The sequence below is a fragment of the Ciona intestinalis genome, unplaced genomic scaffold, assembly GCF_000224145.3.
Source record: "Ciona intestinalis unplaced genomic scaffold, KH HT000034.2, whole genome shotgun sequence".
Taxonomy (NCBI): domain Eukaryota; kingdom Metazoa; phylum Chordata; class Ascidiacea; order Phlebobranchia; family Cionidae; genus Ciona; species Ciona intestinalis.
Window position 1 is genome coordinate 236,778 of NW_004190356.2, and position 23,541 is coordinate 260,318.

Genomic DNA, 23,541 nt, shown 5'->3' on the forward strand with positions numbered 1-23,541 from the left:
CACAATCAGGATATTTGGATATTATGTGCCAAAGGTGGCCCGTCTTCCCTCACCCTACTTAGTTAAAATTTATAACTTTATTGTTCTCTTTGATTGCGGTTGCAAAGATTTAGAAATATTTTAAACACAAAGACAGGGTATAGCAACAAAACAACAGTTGTTAAAACAGGCTTACAGTTCAAAACATATTTACATTCAATTGGAAGAAAATGAACGTGGTCTCTAAACCTAGCAGACAAACGAGCCATTTATGTTAAATTATTATCAAGTTAAACTTCTGGAAACAAAAGTGTGCATAATGACACAACCGTAACAGTGAGGAGAATTAGGTTTAGAGGATTGACTCAAAGATTGAAATTGTTTGAAATAAAATAAAAAGATTGAAACTTGCTATAAATGGAACGCATATTTAAACTAGTAAAAAAATGAAAATTTAATACAGGCCCTTATATATATATTTATTATTTATATTATAACAAACAAATATTTCCTAAATAAAGAGATGTACAAGGTGACGAAGGTGTAGCCACAACACATATTTTCTTTCAATTAAATTTAAATATGTTTTTAATTGTAAAGAATTTTAACAAGTGTTGTTTTGTCGCCATATTCTGTCTTTACGCTTAATACATTTTGAAATATTCGCTACCGTAATCTTTGAGAAAAATAAAAGCTATTATATACAGTTATTACAAGTAATTTTGGTAAAAGACTTTGAAGACTAAAAAATCTACAATACGAGAAAAATTCATACATCAATATTATTATTAATGCACTTCACACTTTAATATGGGAATGTGGTTGTTTGTAACCATGGACATATGTTTCGTTATAAATCTCCTTAATCCTTACACAAAACATTGTAAGCGCAAACGGAGTGGTTTTTCAGATTAAGAAATAGCACATTATAACAATAATGTTACGGTTGTTACTATAAGTGTTAATTTTAAATTTTTTTAAAAATATTCTATATATAAATAACCATTGTGTTTTGTCAATTAGAAAAAATATATATATAGATAGATAGGTCTATACTTCATACAATACAAAAAGGTTAGAAAATAGACAATATTGCATAAAAGATAGTTTATTTCTGTAAAATATATATATATATATATATCCTAAAATCTGCTTACAAATTTTGACTGACTACTTTAATCCATTATAAAACCAGGGTGTAAGGTTTGGTCTGAACTAAAAATTCTTGCCATATTTATTTATTATTTGTGGTTAGTTGTCAGTTATAAGAATGGTCAATGAAATAATAGATTTAAATGAAACTTGCAAATTATACTACAAGTTAAGTCAAAATCAAAAGGTTTTATGATTGTTGCACATGAATGATGTGTATGACATCATAAAATGATAAATTAACTGACAAAAGGAAATCGGGTGTCATAAGTACACGTGGTTAACATATAACGAAATACTCAGTTAAGGATGTTCATCTGATTACGGTTACGTCTGCAGTTAAATAAATGAAAACCAACTGTCAACTTTCTTCCAAAGTTAAAACATTTGTATTTATTTAATTACAGCCGCAAAAAAAGACAAAATAAAATTGTAATGGTTAAGTTCTTGGGCAATACAGAATTGTTTGGGGTAAGTGAGGATAAGTAAATCTTTTGGCAGCTTGTAAAAATTTTACACCTCATTACATATATACATATTATATATATATATATATATACATAATTAACAAAAGTATCTTCTAAAACATTTGTGTCTTCTACAAATTGTATAAAATAAAATCTTATGCAACCAGAAGTTACGACTTAAATATTTTTGCCTGGCAATAAACCAGGAAGTAAAACAATGCGACTTGTGATGCAACAAACTTTCCCACCAACAGCTTTACAATGCAAGTTTCGTGTTTCACATGCATTATGCATGTTGTTTCATAACAATCATGTGAGAACTAAGAACAGCCTACGCCTACCTATCATTAGTATGGACTATGACTGTAGTGTAGGTGAAACATGCATTAAAATTTAAAAATTTACAGGAAAAATTTCTTGCATTCAATAAAGCTAAGGTATTTAAAATGTTGAAAAGGTAGTATAACTGTCTTATTTTACAGGGAATTTGATTTTAATATAACATTAAAAAAAAACATTTTTTCCTTGTCTTTTTTTCCTTGTGTTTTTTTTTCTAACATTTTTTCCTTGTGTTTATATATAATAAGTGTCCAAAACAAAATTTAAAAAAATCCAATTCATGTTGAAAAACTTAAGAATTACATCACAGTAAAAATTAAATCACAGTAAAATGCAACAAACATTAAAATGCAACTTAAAATTTTAAAATTGTGTAAAAAAAACTTTTACATTATGTTTCACAATTTACCTCCAATAGCTAAGAGTGTACCCAAGAAAAATCCTTGAAGAAAGAGGCCAACGTATCTGATTAGCATGGTGATAAACCCACACAAAATGCCAATACCAGCTGCGATACCTTTAAAATTAGAACTTGAATTATTCATATTGCGCCAATATAATGACAAGATGATGTATTGATTTACATTGCAGCAACTTAAAATTTTCGCTGAAATATATCTTAAAGAATAAAGATATTAAATGCATTTCTTTCACACAGAAAAGCTGGTAATTAGAAATGTACGTCGTTGACAGTTTATTGAGTTGTACGTCTTTGTATGCGAGGCTAATTATTTATTTATTATGTTGAAATACTATGTAGTACTGCTGTAAGGTTTTGACAATTAGAACTATTGTTTAAAGGTGTGGCATTTTAAAAAGTAAAGCAGTTTATGTTTACGCTGTAACATAGATTAAAGCATATAAAATATTGAAGACTGCACATACATATATACCATACTAAAGTTAAACACAAACACTATCCTAATCTTTAGCTATTAATACGCAATAGCATTACTACAGCTAGGCTTGTATTCTCATTTTTCATGCTAAATGACTACAACAAAAAATGTTTTTAATTTCTCATTTAAGAATATGCAAATAAGACTTTTAAAATTAAACCAGAACCTATTTTAAAACAGGCAGAGGTGTTAGGTGAAAACTTAATTTTTAACTTTAAAACATACTATTTTGATAACTGAACCCTATAGTAGTATACTATACAATAGGTCTACTAAATGTTTTGTTTAAAATTACATTGGATTAATCCAAGAACAACTACCTGCCCCAACTTCCATTGAAACTTGTTGCTGAAATATTCTTTCCTCTCGACACATGAGGAAAACTGTTGTTCCGCCGAATATTAATCCACTGAGAAACATCACGGCTTTAAAACATCGATATCCTGTAACGGACAAAAACAGTTTTAAAGCCAAACGAGTTTGGTATCATGGCCGAAAACTTTTTTAGCACTATTTTAAACATACAACAAAAGCCAAACCAGTGTGGTATCACGGGAAAAATCTTTTTTAACAAATTTTAAACATATAACAATTCACCACAGAGTGTTCTGGTTGGAATGGTAAATTTAATCAAAATTAAAAATTGTCATTGTTTAAAACTGGGCGACAACGCTTATGTTACACCATATAGCCGAACAAAGAACTCTTTATAAACTTACGCCCTATTGTTAAATAGAAAGTCACATTGTAAAACAAAATGAAATTTGTTAATTGTTAGCGTTATTGTTAGCCATAAAGAAGCATTTAGGCATAACTAACTATAGGAGCTTTACACATCTTACCAAAGAATGTATAGACCAACCCAAAAAGACAAAACACTGCGCAAATTGCTGATATGATTCCATTGTATTCAGTAGTCACTAATTCATTGCATACAAGTGTTGTATTGTTCCATAAGTTTGACATTCTAAACACAACTGCAAGAATGTACAAGGTAATATTAAATGAAAATATACAGTAGAAACATGAACTTAAAGTAGTATATAGCATCAATTTGGTTAACATTTTCAAGAAAAAGTAAAACAAAGGAAATTTATTAAATTGAAAAGAAATCCTGGTGCTTTTCTTTTTTCCTTTTTTAGTCTCTCGTTTTTTCTATAGGCAAGGGGGGGAGGATTCCTCACTAGCACCGAAATCCTTTTTAAGGCTAAGTAACAGAGTTCAAAAATTCACTCAATTAATTCAATCAACAAACAGCATAAACCTTTTCCACATGTTAGTTTAAACAAAAAGTAAAATGCCTCCCAGACATAAACGATAATCATAGCCTACTCTCACATCCAATGTGAAATAAATGTAAGAATTTATAGATTGAATACATTATACATTTACTACGTTAACTTTGATAGGATAAGCTGATAAGCATAACTAAAACAGTCTAATTCAATAACTCAATGTGTTACGACAATAAGATTACTATATTACTTTAGCTGGTTTAAATACTTAACGGGATTACAAGGGCCAGTCTTTACAGTCAAATCACATGTTGTATTAATTTGACTTATATTTGTTAACACTTTAATTATCGTGTTACTTAACGCTTAAAGTTAAGATTTTTGATACATATACATTTATATTATACTATGGTATATTTATAACGTCGTCACGAATCAGTTACACGGGAAGAAACATTTCTTACGGGCGATAAGACAAGTTGTACCACCTGCACCCTTCTGCTATCAGTTTTAAATTTTTCATTTCTTATCAAACTAAGAAAACTGAATTCTGTCAGAAAAATTACCGTCTTGTAAAATGACGTCACGATGTTGCCAGCATGGATATCATGTATATATATCACAGAAATAAAAAAGAGTAGAACGCGCAACTGCCCAAAATCGTGATGTATTCTTTTTTCTATTCACGTGACCGCCAACTCCGTCCCCATTTCGCTTGGTCTCCATTGTAAAAGATAGGCGCACAGTGGTTTTAGGAGGTTTTAGCTATTTTTTTCAAAAACTACACCAACTACTCAAGTTTATTAGGCCAGTTTAGTTATGTGGTAGGTTAACGCTTACAGTTTACCACTCGTTTGGAAAATTTAATTATTTAGTAATTTTAATTAAAAACTTTAAACAAACGGTTTATTAGAAATATATATATACTAGAAAATAGTTATTTAGAGTACCTTAAAAGTAAATTGAACATCAGTTTGTGTCCATGATAGCACAGTTGGGATGGAGAAAATGCAGGTCAGTGTTTCCATAATAGCCTCGCTATAAGTTAGAATGTACCTTTTCATTCGATTATGTAATTTTTGTATTCGACGCGGATTTGCGATGGTGTCAGAACACTTCAATAATAGAATTCAACAAAACAAATCGATTCGCCATAAGTACATTATTGGGTTTCGTTGTATTTACAAGAATCATGGTTATAGGATTATAGCATGTCGCCGACCAGAGTAATATGTTTTTACAGTTACACGAAGAAAAGCATTTACAAGATTACAGATGAGTTCGATAACGTCAATCCGTTATTCGTTGATGATCCTCGGCTTTACAACAACTTTAAACCGGTATGGAACATATAGAAGACTGTTGACTCCATCTTTGAGAATAGGAAGCTCTTTGCTCTCGGGATCAGGGAGGATTTCGAATCTTTTGATAATGTTAGCAAGGAAGAGGAAGACTTCTGTGATCGCCAACTTTTCCCCAAGGCACGACCGAGCTCCCATACCGAACGCAACCACTCTCTTCGAAGGAATAAATTTCCCGTCTTTGCTGATGTGACGATAAATGTTGAACTCGCTCGGATTTTTCCAGATATTTGGATCGTGGTGAACCGCATGGAGGTTGGGAAACACCTGAAAGGATTAGAAGTATTTAAAACAAGAGCTGGACTAGTTTTATTAAATAGATATATAGAGTAACCTTTGTTCCTTTAGGTATGACGTATCCACCAATCTCTACGTCTTTATTAGCTCGATGTTGGAGGGCAAGGGGTACAATTGTTTTGAATCTATAAACCTCTTGAGTAAATGCACGGAAGAGCGGGATTTTGTCTCTGTGATCGGTACTTGGAAGAACTTGTTCACCTTTGAAATTTATTTTAGGTTTAGAAATCTACTTAGTGTTTAAGTGTAGGAGTTACCAATGTTATCAAGTAGTTCTTGATATAACTTTTCTTGTATCTCTGGATGGTGTATTAACGCCAATAAAGCCCAGAGTATTGTGTTTGTAGTGGTTTCTGTTCCAGCAATAAACATGTCACCTAAACAATGTAGAAGCTGTGTCTCCTGACAAAACAAATTGTAACTACATCATTTGATGGAGGTAAATAAGCTTACATGGAACCATGAATTTTCAGGAGAGTGTTTCTTCATCTCAATAAGGAAAGCATCGATGTAATCTCCAGGTTCGTTCACATCCAATCTTTCCTTGTGAAGATTAATTTCTTTTTGGTTGAATGCTAGAATAAAATAGGAACCTACTATAACAACTCGACTAAATAAATGGATCCATTGCTCTAAAATTATCCTAATATACTTTGACAATAGAGTTTTTATAACACGGGTATAATATCACCTAGACACCTACCTCGTGTTTGCTTATGAGTTACCACGTGTAACTTGAATTCTTGTTTTTATGCTTTATTTTTTTGTATGGCTTAGAGTTTGGAAAACCCATTAGTTATACCACAAGTGGGCCGGACAATTGGAGCAACACTGAATATTGAATGCAAGCAAACTATTTGCACAGTGTTACCCTGCTAGAGTGGACATGCGCCTATATTCCACCACTCAAACATAGCATATTATTTAACCTATCAATCCAAGATGAACATCAATAAACTTCTTCAGGGCTCTTTTAAAAGGTTGTATGTATCTGAGCTTCGGGTAGAAGAACATGAAGTTTAAATATTCTGAATTCTCTGGGTCTCCAAAGCTAAAAGATATTGGAAACAGTCAAAGAAAGCAGAAAAACAATACCTATGTTAGAAGATCACTCATGATCGAAATTCGCTGAAAAAAGATCTCCCATCGCGATAATGCGGGTGCGTGAACCGCAATGTTTTCGGTATTCGAACTTTGATTGATAGGGTATATCTGTTCAGTCACGGTATTTGCAAACTAGAACTTACCAGTCGAAACTGCATTGTACTGCATATTGATACTCAGGGTCACTTAGATCGTAAGTCTTTCCAAAAACTACGCTGCAGAGAACGTTTGCTACGGTTCCCCCCAGCATCATCTATAACATAACATTATACAACCAGATCAGTATGCAGCAACCGATGCAGGCAAAACAAACCTTTAGATCGGTCGGTTTTTGATCCAAATCTTCTAAAATTTTAACGAGATCCTGAGCCACCTCCGATACTCGAGTCTCCATCGTTCGCCGTCCAATTCCAAGTCTACAAGTACATGAATACTTAATCTTTTAAATGTATGGCCGACAATTCAGACAACCAGTAAGATCTGGGCTAGGATCGCGCACAAACAACTGTGCCTAAGCGTCGGAAATGTATGACCTAAACATTCTTGCTTTGTGGGGGCAGGTGTTGCGCACAAATAAAACTGCCAACAACATTAGTCGCGCCTGGCTTGGTACCAATATATGCTTTAAAAAAACTTCGTTAAATATTGAGCTACATTATACACCGCTGAATTTCATTAAGTTTTACTATGTTACTTACCCTCGTAAAGCGGACAAACTAAAGTTTCTAACATCCAGGTATTTGTTGTGGCCGTCAGCAAACCCAAAACCATAACCATGCGTAAATTGCTCTACGATGTAAAAACTTGGTCGTGAATTGAAATGTTGAATGTTTTTCACCAAAGCCTGGAAAGATTAACGAAGTTCAGATACCTTCCTATCAGTGGACTGTGTAGAAATATGAACTTGTGGTATGTAAAGCAAACACCATCTTGTATAATGCTGAGTATTGAAAGGACATGTTTGCACAAGCATACTATAGGCTGGTGTTAGATGGTACGTGTCACTATTTTCTTTTCCCTTTTGAATTAAAGCAAAACCTGTTTACAAAATTATACAACCGCATCCTCGCAGCTCTGAAACAGCGGCGTTGTTAATTGTTAAACACATGATCGGAATGATACCTGCAAGCGTATTCCATGTTGCCCAACAGTATTATCAATCTCAAAATTTCCATTTAGTATTGGTTGTTAAAAAACTTTTTTATGTTAACGCCTTGCATTAATAAAGCCGGGGGCGTTTATATTAAATCGTTTGGCAAGTTCAAGCTAGTAAAGTATTAGCATATTAGCATATATTGCGCGAGAAACAAGTTTCGGCGTTCAATATATAATTATTTGTGTATTATCTTAAAGAAGAACTAACTTCAATTTTAATAATTGCTGTACAGATAATCAAGCCTAAATGAAATCTACAATTTTTTTTCGTTTAAAACACTCTATTTTTGAAAAAGCGACATTCAGATTCCCAAAATTGTTGAGTGAAAATCCTAGTACACCATGGTCTATACAAGACCAGTCAATAATAAAGTTATAAAAGTTGTTAATCATTAGGTCGATTACCTCGTGTATTGATTCAAAATCGTTCAACACAACAGCGTCATCTTGTCCAAATCGTGCAGACATGACTGGACCATACTTGCTACGTGACCACTTTGCCAAAGTTTCTTGAACGTACCTTCCAAAAAATGGGATAGCACCAAAAATTGGAACCCCTCTAACCCCAGGTGGGTACCGTGGGTGGGGAAACTTCCACCAGTAATAATACACGCACATAACAATGGTGAAAACCCCGATTAAACCGGAAATAACATGATTCGAAGTCAACGATTCACCAAAATAATAACCAAAACTTTCAAACATATTGTCTGGAAGACAACACAAGTTTAAGTGATTTCGCACTTTCAAAAACGAATTCCAGACGTACAGCACTGGTAATTTAATACTTCAACGGAACTCCAGAACCTGCTGTTCGGTCTGACCAGGCTGAGTTCAATCCGGTGTTTCCAGATTCAACTGTTTTTGTTAATAAGATTTATATAAAGCTATTGCCTTTGCACGATCAACTGTTTCTATTTAAGTTTTACCGCGGTCAGCTTTGAAACGTTAGACATATAGTTCGAAATGTCATCAGGATGACTTGCTCGATTAGAAGTAGTAAAAGTAATATTTCCGTACGTGAACATCTCCCTACTGTAGTAATTAGCGCAAATCTCTGTAGTAACTGCCGACAACCAGGTTTTACTTACGGCCAAGGAACAGGCGCAACTGGTACCGCAGGTTAGAGACACTGCGGTCGCAAATTTAAACAAACAGAAGAAAGGCAATATTTAAGAACCGGTGGCGCTAGAAAGCTAGTCAAAACGGTAATTGTTGGGGTCAACATTCCGTCTCTACAAGTTTAAAAACTTGGATATTTTTAAAACTTAACGACAACTGTTTCTACAATAAGCATATTTACACATATTCTTAAATAATCATTTAATCCTCGTACATCACAGGCCTTCATGAAATAATTCATGTAACAGCATTTTACCTGCTAGTCCACAATTACCAATGGCGACCGAAAACCGCTTTGTTGGTTACTACTGGTTTGTTTTTGATCAAGATACGTCGACCGTTGTATTAAAAAGGTTAAATTATATTATGCTATTTTGTTTTATACGTGTTTACTCATTAGAGCTTGGCTCTCTTGTCTATAAACAGTTGGTCTTGTTGTTGTTCTTTGCTATGATCATTTCCACTTATCTCAACTGGTAATCTCACGTTTATTTTTTAATCTCTTGATTGAAATCAAATTATAATATAGTAGGGCGGGGGAAGATGGGACACCTTTTTATTCTATTTTCTCGTCCTATTTAGTAGTAAACAAAGAACTTTTAAAGAATTATAAAACTGTATCTTCACGACTCCCATAGACCATTGTTAATTGTTTAAAACACAATCAGGATATTTAGATATTCTGTGTTAAAGGTGTCCTATCTTCCCCCATCCTACTATATGTATTCATAAATGGTAGAAAAAGTTTTAAGATTTTAAACCACATAATTAGAAAGTATAGTAAACCATCATTGTCCGGCGCGGTAGAACAAATGGTTAGCGCGTCTTCTTGTAACTCAGAGGTAATGGCTTCAAGACTCGACGCTGCTACCATTGTGAGCGTATGTGTCCTTGGTAAGACACTTAACGGCAATTGCTCCAACCCTGTGAGAATTTACCTCAAAGTAACATACTTGGTAACTCGTAAGCTGGCACTTTTTTGCACTCTATGAAGTGTTTCTAACTAAGCTTAGATGTATAAACCATATTGTGATAAATCACCTTTCGGTTTCATCGGTTTAGTTTTTGGCTAATTAAGGTTAGGTACCTTTGGGGTTAAGCGTTTTCATTAAACTCTAAAAGATTAAAAAGTAAATGCTGAAATTAGTTTTTGAAAGCATTCATGGCAAAGAAATTAGTTTTTGAAAGCATTCACGAAATTAGTTTTTGAAGGCATTCATGTCTAAAAGCATTCATGGCAAAGAACAACAACAAAAGATGCCTGTATTGTTACTACGTGCCTTATAAGAGTGGTAAGCTGCAAATAGAATAACAATTATGAAGTCAGTAACAAGGTTAGCATTTCACTTGAGTTTTCTAATACAACGTTCTAATCCAGGTATAGAAACTGTTTCGGAAGAATCTTTGACTTCAGCTTTATATACATAATAGCCAAACTCTTGGCGTATTATAATTTCTGCTTCTCCACTACCGGTTAACTGCGACAAAACATCTTCGACTTCTTTGTTGAAATTTTCTGCTTGCTTTGTATTTCTCACGCAAAACCAAAACAATCCCCCGGGTTTTAAAACTCGAACAACATCCTGTCAACATAAAAACTTTTTTAAAAAAACACTAAACAAGTATAAAAAAAAATTGTGACAAAAACTCTAGAAAAGAGGCCCCGTATATAAAGATTTAAATACCGAGATGTCACTGATTGCTAAATTTTTAGTTTAAACCCTGTAATTTCGTTAGTGGGAAATCTCCTAGCATTTAGGTTCTACCTTTATACATTCGGACTGAATATGTGTTCGCGAGAAACCACCAGTACAGACGATGACGTCATAACTTTCATCCTCAATTGGTAGCTTTGTGGTTGGAGTTACTACATGAACAGTCAAGTTTCTGTCGTAATAAACACAATCGAATTAAATTGAATGTGATGATATACAATGTGACAGAAGGCAGTATTGTTGTTAAGCTACGATGGTATTGATGTATTTGCAACACAGCAATTGAGGCATAACAATGTCGTTACATTTGATTTGAGCAATAAGCACATATTGCCTAATAAAAAGAGATTGTTAAAAACGTCGGGTCTTACCCAGAATCCCGCCTTACCCCATTCTACTATTTTACATATATAAGCTTGTTCGTACAAAAGCTGTTGTTGTTCTTACCTGTAAATTCCTTTCTTAGAAGCTTTTTGATTCATTGCTTCGTTGGCTTCAAGTGCGTCGATTATACATTTAAAACCAGAGTCTCTTAAAGCTTTTCCACATCTACCAGTGCCTTGAATTTAAATATGAACACTAGATCAAATCAATGAAATGGGTATAATATATCAGAATGTATACCATACTTCGGCATTTTATATTATACAGTAGGGTGGGTGAAGATGGGGCACCTTTTCATTCTATTTTTCGTTCCATTTAGTAGTAAACAAAGAACGTTCAAAGAATTATAAAACCGTATCCTCACGGCTCCCATAAACCGTTGGTAGTTGTTTAAAACACGATCAGGATATTTAGATATTATGTTCTGAAAGGTGTCCCATCTTCCCCCGCAGTACTATTACCTGATGCTAGATCCAAAATACTGAAGTCACTTCTTGTCCTTTCTTCTAAACTGATGAATCGTAACAGAGTTGAAGTTGCTTGTGAGATTCCTTTGAACTCAACTACGTCAAGATCATCATCGTACTTGTCCGCCCTGTTGCGTTAATCAAGAATAAATTCGTTTTTTCGTCAATAAACCAATGACAACTCATAAATAAACTATACTTTGTTGTATTTAAAGCTATGAATGTAACCTTTAATTTAACACTGAAAATACGAGAATCAATAAAAGGTGAGTACTTTATGTCATGATAACTAATAGATATTTTTTTAACTTAGTTAATATATATATGAAGCAACTTTACGAACACAGTATACCACATCATGCTTTCAATGACCTGACACGGGCGTCCTCTTTCATGGCATTCAGTTTTTTCTGTATGGCTAATCTTTTGGACAACCTATATTACTGCCAGTAACAACTGCTAAGTGTCCTTACCACGGACACACCTGCTTACAAAAGTCGCAGCATCGAGCATGTACATTTTGATTACGATTTTTGGTCATATACGATTTTTGGTCACATACGATTTTTGGTCATATACGATTTTTTGTCATATACGTTTTTTTGGTTATATATATCCTGTATATTTTGGTTACGATGACCCCGAACTACATTATCATTGTGGTGGTAATAAGATGGCATATCAGTTCATAGGTTAACCCAGAGGTAATGAGTTCAAGGCACGACGCTTGTAGGCGATGCGTCCTTGCTGGGCAAGAAACATAACGGCAAATGCTCCAAGCATATGTGATCACTAATGGGTTGTCCAAATTATCAGCCATGCATAGAAAAAAAACAAAAAAATAATCACTCACAAAGTAACATACTTGGTAACTCGTAAGCTAGTACCCTGTTTTTGTATGAAAGAGAACACCCGTGATATAACGGCTGTCGTTGTTCGGCCACCCGGGATAAAGTAAGTTACATTCATTTATTCAACTCACCAATCATCATAGAACCTTTGAGTTTCTTTCATGTCGTTCGGAGTGACGTAAGAATCGATTCTTTCAAATGCTTTCAGCTCTGTGGGGTCAGTTGGCATCTTATATTCTACATTGTTAGACATGCTGGCAACTTAATAATAAAGTCTGTTAAATGAACAATATTATTATTATTGCATAGTATAGGCTGATAGAGCACCATTCATAATATTGTCTTCATTGAATTACATCTTTTCGAACTAGATTAAAAGAGAAGAACGAGTAAAATACAATAAAGCGCTAAAATTTGCACGGTATATATCAATCGTAAACCACATAGAAATTAGTATAAATAATTAGTTACATTTTTTTAGTTACATTACAGTTACAAGTTTAGAGATTGATCACAATAAAACTAATAGATAAAAGATAGTTGCATAATTTAGAATTTCAGAAAAAAGATTTTTTCTTTTATTTGATAATTTTGAAATTTTGAATGTTATTTTAACTTTCTAATGCAGCGTTCCAAGCCAGGAACTGCGACCTTTTCTGTTGAATCCTGTTGCTCAACATTGTAGCTATAATAATCGAATTTATTTTTCAGAATAACTTCTATGCTGCCTGTTGATTGTAATTCAGCCAAAACAGCCTCAACCGATTTGTTGTAGTCACAAGCAAGACTAGTGTTTCGTACACTGAACCAAAAGAGGCCACCGACCTTCAGAATTCGAACCACGTCCTGGATAACATGTTACTTATATGCATTATAACTGTGCTTAAAAAGGACGATACAGCTAACATATAAAGGTGGTATATATAACGCAAAGCAAGTATTGACATTTCAGTCATATTAATAATTTACTAATGGGCCGTAACATTAACCTGTTGTACTCTGTCTGAATAGCCTAACTCAAAAGCTCACGAAGTTCTGAATTGTTTAATACGCGACGCTGCCCAACAGTCAGCAGCAGCAACTGCACGATATGTCGGCGAATGTTATTTTGTCACTTAGAATAATAATCGTGAACTAGAGGTCACGACTACTTCGGAACGCAAACCGGTTCGAATAAAAGTTGGGTCCGTGACTATTTCTTTATTAGTTTAAAATAAACGAAAGGGAAAAACGTCATAATTTATAGCGGGAATGGGAGGCTCAAAAATTAGTTGAGAATTAAAGCTATTGCGTTTGTGAGAATCGTTGCGGGACATATCCGCACTGCCACGCCGACTCTGAAATATGAGCCAAAAGGACGGGAAGACGGTAATGAAATGATTAATGGGTGTCGTAAATAAGGAACGCTAGAACAATGTTAATGTTATATAGTAGGGTGGGGAAAAATGAGATTACTTTTCATCTATTTTCTCTCTCCATTTGGTAGTAAACAAAGAACAGTCAAAGAATTATGAACCGTATCCTCACGACTCCCATAGAACGTTGTCAATTGTTTAAAACACGATCACGATATTTGGGTATTATGTGCTAAAGATGTCCCATCTACCCCCACAGTACTAAATGTACATTTAACTATGCCCATCTTGCAACTATATTTACCGTTGGTGGAAACGCGAAAAGCGTAGAATGCTGCGATGTTAGGGTTCTGAACCCAAAACATAATTTGCTCACCTACAAATGTTTGTCTGGTTACTTGTTTTTGCAACCCTTCTGTTTTTCGATACTTTATGCCAACGAGAATTACCTACCTTGATACACTCAGCTTGAATATGTGTACGAGAAAACCCCCCAGTAGAGATAATGGCATCATAGCTACAATCTTCTGCTGGTATTCGTGTATCAGGTGTTACAATGTGAACTGTTAGATTTCTAATAATAATGAATCAATTTAGACCATTGTAATCATCACTTCGTATTCTCCTATATAAATAAATGCAACTTCTTTCTCCTCGCGTGGCCGGAAAACAACGGTTCTGTTTCATACACCTCGTGCCAGCTTATTAGTTACTTGCCCAAGGACACATACGCCCACAGTGGTGGAAGCGACGAGCATTCAACCCACCACCTCTTAGTTAGAGGCAGGAGCGCTAACATGCACAATACACAATAAACGGCTTGTAAATATAGCTTAGTTCTACAACGCTGTAAAAATACATAGGTGCTTGCTTGTTTATATAAATTACCAAAAAGATTTCACTTACCTAAAAGTTGTATACCAATTATAAGTGGAGATTACAGATATTTCACTTTACCACAGAAATTTGTTTTATTTGATTTGTAAAAAATATGGTACAACATCTAATGTTTTAACTGACAACAATAAACAACAACCTGTATATGTTTTTCTGCACAGCCTGAACATTCATTGCTTCATTAGCTTCAATACCATCAATAGTGCAGCTGAAACCATGTTCTCTCAAAGTGACACCACAATTTCCAGTACCTTTATATAAAAATCCGCAAAACATTTATAAGTAACCTTTTTATGAATTTTAATGCGAACATTTAAGAAGCTCCACATTGGGCTACTATCTGAAGTTATGAATCAAGTATAAATGGTTTATCGGTTTGTCGGCGACTAAACCGGCTCTCCCTGCTAGTTTTCTAGTCAGAAGGGTTTGGGGGCACCCCGTGGGACGGAAATAATACTTTTAAAGCAGATAAGTTTGCGGAGAAGCAAACGACCACTGACAACCTATAGGAAGGGGTAGACGCCACTAGGTTTAAAAATCAACAAATACTAATGCTATGGTTAGTTTAGTGAATCTTATATACGCTGTGATTTAAATTGGGCCATATAAGGCTTTATGTCTTATATAAGCCACATAACGTGTCTGATCAAACAGAACGTTGTTTAATCGGTAGATATATAGCCACTATAACGTGTCCAATAAGAACATTTTTTACGAAAGGAATTTTATCTAAGAGTATTATTGACCCACAAGTCTTCCAGCAGCGTAAAAGGTATAAGTTTTGGGTAAAGTTACATCTGAACTAAATTCTATTTACTTGTATGCCCCAATCCCAATGCAATTGCAAAAAGTTTCCACCAATGGTTATCGTCTATCATAAGTCAATATTGATACATTATTGTACAAATCATTAACTCTGCTTCGTCCTGAATACCTGACGCAAGGTCCAATATGTGAAAATTTTCACTTTTTCTTTGTTCTTCGCTAATTAGACTTGACAGCGAGTTCACCAACATCGAATGGGCATGATAAGGAATTGCTTTATAATCATCATCATAGGTCTTTGCCCTATAAAAAAAATCATTTTCATGGTTACACCAACGTTATTAGTGCATAGTTCTACCAAATACACAACTGAGATCATTCTTTATTGGTATATAATATGGTGGGAAAAGACGGGACACCTGTAGCACATAATATTCTGATCGTATTTTAAACAAATTACAACGGTCTACAGGAGTCGTGAAAATACGGTTTATAAATCTTTGAATGTTCTTTTTATTTGGACGAGAAAACAGAATGATTGTCCCATCTTCCCGGTCCCTACTATAAAGTATTTTTAAACTCACCAAGAATTGTAAAACTTTTGTGTTTCATTCATATCATATGGTTTTACATAAGTATCGATTCTTGTGAATGCTTGAAGTTGAGCTGGGTCGGATGGCATCTTATACTCTGCTTCATTTGACATAACTAGCTTTGTTTGGCACTGACAATTTACAATTCAGTTTTATATTTGAAACACTTTGGAAATCAAAATCTCGATTTATTACTTTTTGTTCAATATCGTATATTAGAACATCCAGATTTATGGTCGTAATCATAGGGTATAATGCGCTTTACCAACAAGTGGCAAACACATCACTTTTTTCCGTATGGCGCTTTGTGCATACAAATGCAAACAGCTGTATTATATAGGCAATATATATAGTAGGCCTATACTGTGGCTGGCGAGGTCTAAATAAGGTACACCACTGCCAACTTGAGTACATAAGACACATTGTTGACTCTGCAATAGTAATTTTTTAACTAGTTATGTAATACCATAAAACAATCAATCTAAAAAAGAGCTTACCTAATATTACCAACCAATTAAAGTAGAGGTCCCTAACCAATATCAAAGTTGACTCGTTTATCTGGCGTGCAGACTAATCCAATTGAATTTTATAAAGCACATTTGTTACAAATGCAATTTGTTGTGTTATTTTCAGTAACGTAACAAACCATTTGTAACAAACTTCCAAAACAATATATCATTTTGTAATTATGGCACTAGGAACACTAGCCGTTATTTACGTTGCTCTAACTTGTTGATTTCCGCAAGTCTATTACAAGTTGTCATGAAAAAAACAATTCCAAATGTCGCGTTTATGGCTTTCTTAACCAAGATTGTTTTCGGCCCCTGAACTAAATCATGTAACCTTATCAATAAATGCTTTAAAACACGTTTTTAATTATATCTAAACAATGCACAATCTTGTATAGTAGGGTAGGGGAGATGGGATTCGCCAAAGCCGGGCCTTCTTAGAGATATTTTACGGTCACTCATTTAATGAGAGATAAAAAAACACAAATGCTAAAGTATGTTGTTCCGCAGTATTCTCATGGTCCAACAAAATGTTCGGCAAATGTTGTTACTGTTTTAAAGTAATAAATTTATTCGACGTTGAACAATTATACAACATTATTTCAACGGCTAGAAAAAGCATAACAGTAAAATACCGATTTTAAATGCTCGCTGAATTATAGTAAAGCTGCAAAAGGTTTGTAGTTTGCGAGTTTGAATCACCAACCCATCATCGTAGTCAAATAAAATGGGATGAAATATATTGCACAGTTTGATTTTGTCTCATATTAGTTTTGGTAACATTCAAATCGTGTCCATACCTATACTTTTACGCTAATTACATCCTTTTATCTGATTTATTTATTTAAGTAGTTTTTCTTTGCAACGTATGTATAACGATTGTCGTTTTGATGCTAATTCTCTTCTATTCGTTGCATTGATAATTAAAGCCTTCGCTATCTATCCAAAGAATATAAAATAATTTATGTTATGCCTATCAGGTTAACACATAAAGTGCAGATGAACCAGTAATAGTACTAAAAGTTTTATATATTTAAACAAACTTTTAAGACAACTCTAAGCCACAAAAAAACGTACAATGTTAAACTATAGAGCAGACTCCCACCAATAAGCATTAGTCCTGCCTTACAGCGCCCATTAGTCATGTGTGCTTTACCGTATTTGCAATCACACCGAAAATAAGCCCGAAAGGCAAATAACAACGCGGTTAAGGGAATGGATAGATTCGATAGAATCTAAGGAATGGTTCTCGGGTTTGAAGACCAGTCGTTTTATGATGAACAGCCGTGATGGCGTCACGGGTGCTGTCTAAACCCCATCTCGTGCAAAGGTAGCTTGGGTTGTATGCGAGCACGGGAGCCTCATCTCTGATAGCCCCCCGAATCTTCTGATTTGTTTACTTATCGAACCACGCCGCTGGTGGCGACTTACATTTGTTACGTATGTTGAAAGCCCATGGCAAACAAGTGGCTCTTGTTGAGCTTTCTGCCAAGTAATATATAGTACCACACCAACTGTGCTGAAGTTAATGATGTAATGCGTCGAACATTAAAATTACGTGACGTAACAATGTATTATAATGGGCATTATTCGCGTCAATAGGCCTCTTATTTTCTGAGCAGTTTCGGTGTATTCCTAGGCCGTGTATTGAGTAGGCCATGGTATGTTAGATACAAATTACGATAAAGGGTTTAAAAAAGACTATAGGTAATACAGGCGTAGATCGCCTTTATAGTAGGGTGGGTTTTTTTTCATTCTATTTTCTCGTTTCAGGCGGCTGTTAATTGTTTAAACACGATTGGGATATTTGGACATTATGTCCAGTATCCCCCCTCCCCCCCATCACACTATATTAGGGTTGGTAATTTACGTTGGGTTTAGTGCATGCTTTTTACCTAACGGCATCAAAATTCGAATATTGCTATACAGTATGTTATGTCCATTTCTTTGGTTTATAAAACACCAGTCTATCTACAGTGAAGGTGGGGAAGATAGGAAACCTTTTTATTCTATTTCCTCGTTTCATTTGGTAGTAAACAAAGAAATTTTAAAAGTTAATAAAAACATATATCCTTACGACTCCCATATAGACTGTAGTTACTTTGAAACACGATAAGGATGTTTGGATATTATGTGCTAAAGGTGTCCCATCTTTCCCCACACTACTATAGTGAAGGAGTGCTACATAACACTACTGCTATTACATTTAAAGTTAAAATGCTAAAGTATTAGGTTTCATGCAAAATTACAATGATGTTATAGTTGTTATCCGGTTGGTATTGGGCGATGGAGGTATGACGTTTTCCATACGTGGCGTGGACACAACAACAGGTTTCCTAAAGTTCTTTATGAATTTCTTGACCGCAATTCTGCCAATGTCTGAATAAATAATCGGGTTGATGACGCTGTTTATAGGAAGCAGCACTCCAGCGCTGATGACGTACACGATTCGGTCAAGTTTGACGCCAGATAAGCTAAGAAAAGCCATGATACAGATAGGAATCCAACAGCAAAAGTTGGTGAGGATAAGAAGGGATATAGTCTTTTGTAGTTTGTTGCTTGTTTGAGCATTGTTTTTCATTTTAGTGCTTCGTTTAAATACGCCAATGTAGACAGCAACCACGTACAAGAAGAGGCAAAAGTTGAGACTTATCAAAAAAGCTGAGTACTCCCAAACCGCCTCACCAACTGTTACAAATACCTTGGGCATACAAACGCTTGTTTCGCCGTAGTAACCAAACTCAGCTTTAATCTCAAGCTCTTGAAATGTTTCAGACATTTTGCGTTTGGCTTGGTCCCAATTCAAAGCAGGTGATGATATGTTAGTGTTATATGTGGAAATTGATTTACAAAGAAACATAAACTTGTCTTTCGTGATGATATCTTTCGATGAAAAGTAATTTGGGAACCAGATTGATGAAACAAAATAACCAGATGAAGTTTGAATCAGTGGAATCGTTCCTAGAAGTATCCCCACCGCCCATATTGTAAATGTAGGAGCCATATACGCTACACGTTTGACGTTTGCCATCTTAAATGGTTTATAAACGGAAATTAATCTGAACGTAGCCATCACGGCCATAGTAAGGGCCGAAACTTCAGATGAAATGATAGTTAGTGAACCGAGACCTGAACAAAGATTGCTGCTTCGCCATTCAGCATCATGGTAGCAATATCTACCCGAGTACTCGGCTCCTTTACTCGATATTGCCACCAAGTAAACGCCCATCAAGAAATCTGATAGCGAAAGGTTTATAACAAACCAAAGAAAAGATGTTTTTAAAGGTTCGTTCTTTTTTCTTACCATCTCTATAACTGTAAAAAGAAAAACCAAACCATTCCCAATTAGAGATAGGATGCCCATGATCCACATTAGGATTCTTATAAAGACTGTGCCAATCATTTCAAACGGTGTAGAGAAAACAGTAGCTCTTGTAGTATTCACTGGGCATTCATCGCTACCATCGCTACAGTCTTTAAATCCATTTTCAACTCGACTTTTGTCCACAGAAAGAGGTTGCTTGTTAAGGCAGTAGAATCGAGTATTTTTGCATAATTCCACCACTTCGTCTGAACCATCAACACAGTCAAGGACTCCATCGCAAACTTTTACTTGCTCCACGCTCCAAACTAGAGAGCTCGTGTTTTTACAGTAAAATCGACCTGTGCAGTTCTTTTCATCAAACCCAGGTTCGCAACCAGGACTTATAAACGGTCGTCCATCGCAGTAAGATTCGATACGAAGGCTAGATTCAGCGTTAACCAACTTTGTGTGGCAATCCAAGGAGCTGAGGCAAAAGTGAGTCTCACTCGGGCAACCTACATTACACTCGTCGCTGCGGTCGAAGCATTCTGGTAATCCGTCACAAACGCTTGCCGTGACGAACGCCGATTCTTCCGCATCTTGGGGGCAGAATTTGTATTCATATATCTCCTCATCTCTGTGCATCATTAACATACAGTACATGTTGTTAAACGTGTCGTTGCAATCCACCATTTTGTTACAAATGACGTTATCTATTTCCATGCAAACACCATTGCAAATCATCTCGTTTGGTAGACAGCTCTGCCGAGACTTGCCCAAAACGTTATCGCATACACTTTGGTCCTGGCACAAACATTCATCGGACAAATCGTAGCAATCTATCACACCATCGCAAACTTGCTTGGCTGAAATCATTAACCTTCCGTCCAAACAACGAAAGCATTTCAACTTTCCATCAACAAAGCAATTATCTGAGCCATCTTCACAGTACGAATTGTTGTTGAAAAGATTAACTTGGGGAAGAACACACGATTGCTTGGGCTGAAAGTATTCGCTTTTTGCTCTGCATTTAAACCCTGGTACGTCAAACATTTCGTCACTTTCGTCTGTACAATCTGGGTTTAGGTTGCAAAGGTGTGAAAATAACACAAACTCCTTATTCTTACATTTAGCCACACCGTTCTTCCAGTGGTCGTTTGACGCACACCACCACTGCTTACCAATACGAGTGAAATTTTCTCCAGAAAAAATCTCCAAAAAATGACAATTTCTTGACGAATTTACAGCAATCTGATTAAGTTCTTTAAATCTGTTATAAGACTCGTAATCCTCACATTGGTAAACGGATCCTGTCAACGTATCGCGATCTGTAGCATGGAACTTAGATGTTAAACTCATTAAAGTAACGTCGTGGATATCACAAGCTTCGTCAGAATAATCGGCGCAGTCTGTTAAACCATTTAGAACTTCATGTATATCAATACAACCTAAAGCCGACGTGCAGTTATCCGGTTTAAGTATGCAACCACATTTTAGTTGGTTTGCTTCGCAAGTACAGTTCTTGTTGTCACTAAAATCTGAACATTTTCCCATGTTTTTACATTGCTGCTCTTTAGAATAGCAAGTCGAGATGCTTTCCAAGTCTCCTATATATAAGCTATCACATGTAGAGTTGTTCTTAAAACAATCACACGCAAGCTCGTTCGAACCACACTGATAATTACAATCTTTTTCGTCGCTCCAATCCCCACAATCATTATCAGTATCGCATTTGTAGCTTCGGTCGTAGCAAGGCCAAAAGTAATATATTCCAGTCAAGTCACAATTTCCATTGGAGTAACAGTCACACACGTAATCATTTGCCCCACAAATCCATTCGCAGTCCTTCTCGTCTGACCAATCTCCACAGTCGTTAAATCCATCGCACTCTGAATAGTCATCATAGTAACCTTGCATCATTAGCCCCGCTCTCATGCACACACCTCCGTTCTTTTGGCAATCGCATTCATATTTATCTTGTGCTGGAACGAAGGAAAATGTTTTACTATTATAAGCATTCGTAAAGTCATTATTTCAGGTACGTCATGATGATCACAACGAAAAAAAATGGCGCAGTTAAATGTTAAAATACGATTAGAAACTATTTGAACTTATGTGCAAGATGCAACGGTATCTATTTTACCCCTCCGTTTATTATGTGTATAGGGTAAAGTATCACCTCACGAAACACCGCATATTTCTGCGAAAAATATCTACAAGTAGAAGTTGTCAGCGTCAGACAAATTAAAGCTGCACGCGCGGTGTTGCTTGTTAAATTTACAGAACTTTATGACGTAACAGAAAAGTAATAAGTCTGCGTGTTACGTAACGAATGACCAGTATTGAAAACATTTCCCACACTATGTATTGAATGTATTAAGTATGCCATTTTGAAGGTTGCATTGTTTATTATAGTTGCCTCGACCTCGACCGTGGTGAAGTGAATAATGTAAACTGCACAAGTTTACATTTGTGGAGGTTTAATTTATAATTTACAATGTTTAACCACAAAATTGAATTGCACAAATAGCAGGTTCTCGTCTTATTTGGTATTAAACAAAGAACTTTCAAAGAATTATAAACCATATTCTCACGACTCGCAAAGATGGTTGTTGATTGTTTAAAACACGATCGGAATATTTGAATATTATGTGCCAAATGGTGTCCCGTCTTTCCCCATAGTACTGTCGTGGGCATATAGTTTTATAATTCTTTGAATGTTCTTTGTTTACTACTAAATGGGGCGAGAAAATAGAGGTAAAAGGTGTCCCGTCTTCCCCCACCCTACTGTACAAAACATGACTCCCGAACATTTGTCAAAAATGTTTACCATTGGTTTTCAAATACATCAAATACATAATTTACCTTTAATTGCAACGCAAAACAGAATTGTGCAGCAAACTATCAAAATATTGTTCATATTTAAAGCAATATAGCTCTCTGCAACAAACACAAACATTTATAATAAAAACACGTCAAAGCGCATTGCTATTTTCTAAAATAAGATCAATCTGTCTCTCTATATTGTTAAACATAACAAGTTGTTTATAAAAGTACCAGACTTATATATTTAAGCCCTCGTGTTACCTAATCTTATTTTAGAAAATATATTTATCACGTCTTTAACTTAAACCGTTTAAGCTCATACTTCCGTCTGTTTATGACTTAGATTGTTTGCTTTCTACCTAGAAAATAAAACAGCTACTCGTGCGTACGTGGCATTTCATAAACTTATTGTGCACCTAACACGCACGAGTTGTCAAAAATGAAACTTGGGGTATTGCTACTTTGAAATTCTTTTAAACAGGCTAACTCTATTACTCTGTGTATATATCCGTGTACAAATGTTAAATTTGTAAACTAAAAAAATCAAACACATATTAGGATGGGGAAGATGGGACACCGTTATAGCATATAATATCCAAATATGCTGGTCGTGTTTTAAACAACTAATTACCGGTCTGTGAAATGCTTTTTTGTTCACTACCAAATGAGGGAGGAAAATAGAATGAATGGGTGTCGCATTTTTTCGCACCCTACTATATGACGTGCCCTTTAAAAAAAATATTTTATTCGTACTTATTTAATGAT

At 35.1% G+C, this 23,541-nt stretch overlaps 5 protein-coding genes across 6 annotated transcripts in view; all 5 read right to left on the bottom strand.

The window, feature by feature from the left end:
* Nucleotides 1–3,813, bottom strand: part of LOC100181287 (transmembrane protein 198) — an 8,407-nt gene extending 4,594 nt beyond the window's left edge. The window contains exons 1-3 of the mRNA XM_018815126.2: nt 3,679–3,813; nt 3,157–3,279; nt 2,347–2,454 (exon numbers count right to left, since the gene is read on the bottom strand). Coding sequence (XP_018670671.2) covers nt 2,347–2,454; nt 3,157–3,279; nt 3,679–3,802 — 355 coding nt within the window. The 5' untranslated portion in view covers nt 3,803–3,813. The remainder of the gene's footprint in view (nt 1–2,346; nt 2,455–3,156; nt 3,280–3,678) is intronic.
* A 1,416-nt stretch (nt 3,814–5,229) lies between these two features.
* On the bottom strand, nt 5,230–8,757 carry LOC100183637 (cytochrome P450 2C3-like). Its single transcript, XM_002121776.4, has 9 exons — nt 8,394–8,757; nt 7,532–7,677; nt 7,147–7,249; nt 6,977–7,086; nt 6,659–6,780; nt 6,183–6,304; nt 5,987–6,131; nt 5,767–5,930; nt 5,230–5,699 (listed from the first exon to the last, which is right to left on the bottom strand). Exons 1-9 carry the CDS (start codon nt 8,691–8,693, stop codon nt 5,370–5,372), a joined length of 1,542 nt encoding a protein of 513 aa, XP_002121812.1. The 5' UTR covers nt 8,694–8,757; the 3' UTR covers nt 5,230–5,369.
* A 1,395-nt stretch (nt 8,758–10,152) lies between these two features.
* Nucleotides 10,153–12,802, bottom strand: LOC113474038 (methyltransferase-like protein 27). Its single transcript, XM_026837899.1, has 5 exons — nt 12,659–12,802; nt 11,671–11,804; nt 11,273–11,384; nt 10,877–10,997; nt 10,153–10,693 (listed from the first exon to the last, which is right to left on the bottom strand). The coding sequence occupies exons 1-5, from the start codon at nt 12,778–12,780 to the stop codon at nt 10,454–10,456; spliced, it is 729 nt and encodes a 242-aa protein (XP_026693700.1). The 5' UTR covers nt 12,781–12,802; the 3' UTR covers nt 10,153–10,453.
* Nucleotides 12,802–17,218, bottom strand: LOC100178168 (ubiquinone/menaquinone biosynthesis C-methyltransferase UbiE-like). 2 transcript variants are annotated; one of them, XM_026837897.1, is made up of 6 exons: nt 16,635–17,218; nt 16,129–16,268; nt 15,714–15,847; nt 14,919–15,030; nt 14,336–14,456; nt 12,802–13,373 (listed from the first exon to the last, which is right to left on the bottom strand). In XM_026837897.1, exons 2-6 carry the CDS (start codon nt 16,248–16,250, stop codon nt 13,134–13,136), a joined length of 729 nt encoding a protein of 242 aa, XP_026693698.1. In that variant the 5' UTR covers nt 16,251–16,268; nt 16,635–17,218; the 3' UTR covers nt 12,802–13,133. The 2 variants fall into 2 exon arrangements, with proteins under 2 accessions (XP_026693698.1, XP_002121559.1); XM_002121523.4 differs by lacking the exon at nt 16,635–17,218 and having other exon boundaries at nt 16,129–16,517.
* A 1,060-nt stretch (nt 17,219–18,278) lies between these two features.
* LOC108950168 (low-density lipoprotein receptor-related protein 2-like) lies at nt 18,279–23,365 on the bottom strand. The gene is made up of 2 exons (XM_018815106.2): nt 22,816–23,365; nt 18,279–21,932 (listed from the first exon to the last, which is right to left on the bottom strand). Exons 1-2 carry the CDS (start codon nt 22,907–22,909, stop codon nt 18,892–18,894), a joined length of 3,135 nt encoding a protein of 1,044 aa, XP_018670651.1. The 5' UTR covers nt 22,910–23,365; the 3' UTR covers nt 18,279–18,891.
* Between the last annotated feature and the right edge of the window lie 176 nt (nt 23,366–23,541).

Bases quoted from the DNA above. Each gene is read 5' to 3' on its own strand.
- LOC100183637 (XM_002121776.4), bottom strand. From the start codon at position 8,693: ATGTTTGAAAGTTTTGGTTATTATTTTGGTGAATCGTTGACTTCGAAT. The intron at 7,678-8,393 runs GTAATCGACCTA...TAATCTTTCCAG, and splicing joins ATTTTGAATCAATACACGAG to GCTTTGGTGAAAAACATTCA. The intron at 7,087-7,146 runs GTTTGTTTTGCC...GTTATGTTATAG, and splicing joins AAAAACCGACCGATCTAAAG to ATGATGCTGGGGGGAACCGT.
- LOC113474038 (XM_026837899.1), bottom strand. From the start codon at position 12,780: ATGTCTAACAATGTAGAATATAAGATGCCAACTGACCCCACAGAGCTG. The intron at 11,385-11,670 runs GTAATAGTACTG...TTTAAATTCAAG, and splicing joins TATTTTGGATCTAGCATCAG to GCACTGGTAGATGTGGAAAA. The intron at 10,998-11,272 runs GTAAGAACAACA...TTATTACGACAG, and splicing joins TCTAAGAAAGGAATTTACAG to AAACTTGACTGTTCATGTAG.
- LOC100178168 (XM_026837897.1), bottom strand. From the start codon at position 16,250: ATGTCAAATGAAGCAGAGTATAAGATGCCATCCGACCCAGCTCAACTT. The intron at 15,031-15,713 runs GTATTCAGGACG...TTTTATATAAAG, and splicing joins CATATTGGACCTTGCGTCAG to GTACTGGAAATTGTGGTGTC. The intron at 13,374-14,335 runs GTAGGTAATTCT...CATGTTATCCAG, and splicing joins TTCAAGCTGAGTGTATCAAG to GACGTGGTTCGAATTCTGAA.
- LOC108950168 (XM_018815106.2), bottom strand. From the start codon at position 22,909: ATGTTTGTGTTTGTTGCAGAGAGCTATATTGCTTTAAATATGAACAAT. The intron at 21,933-22,815 runs GTAAATTATGTA...CCTTCGTTCCAG, and splicing joins GTTTTGCGTTGCAATTAAAG to CACAAGATAAATATGAATGC.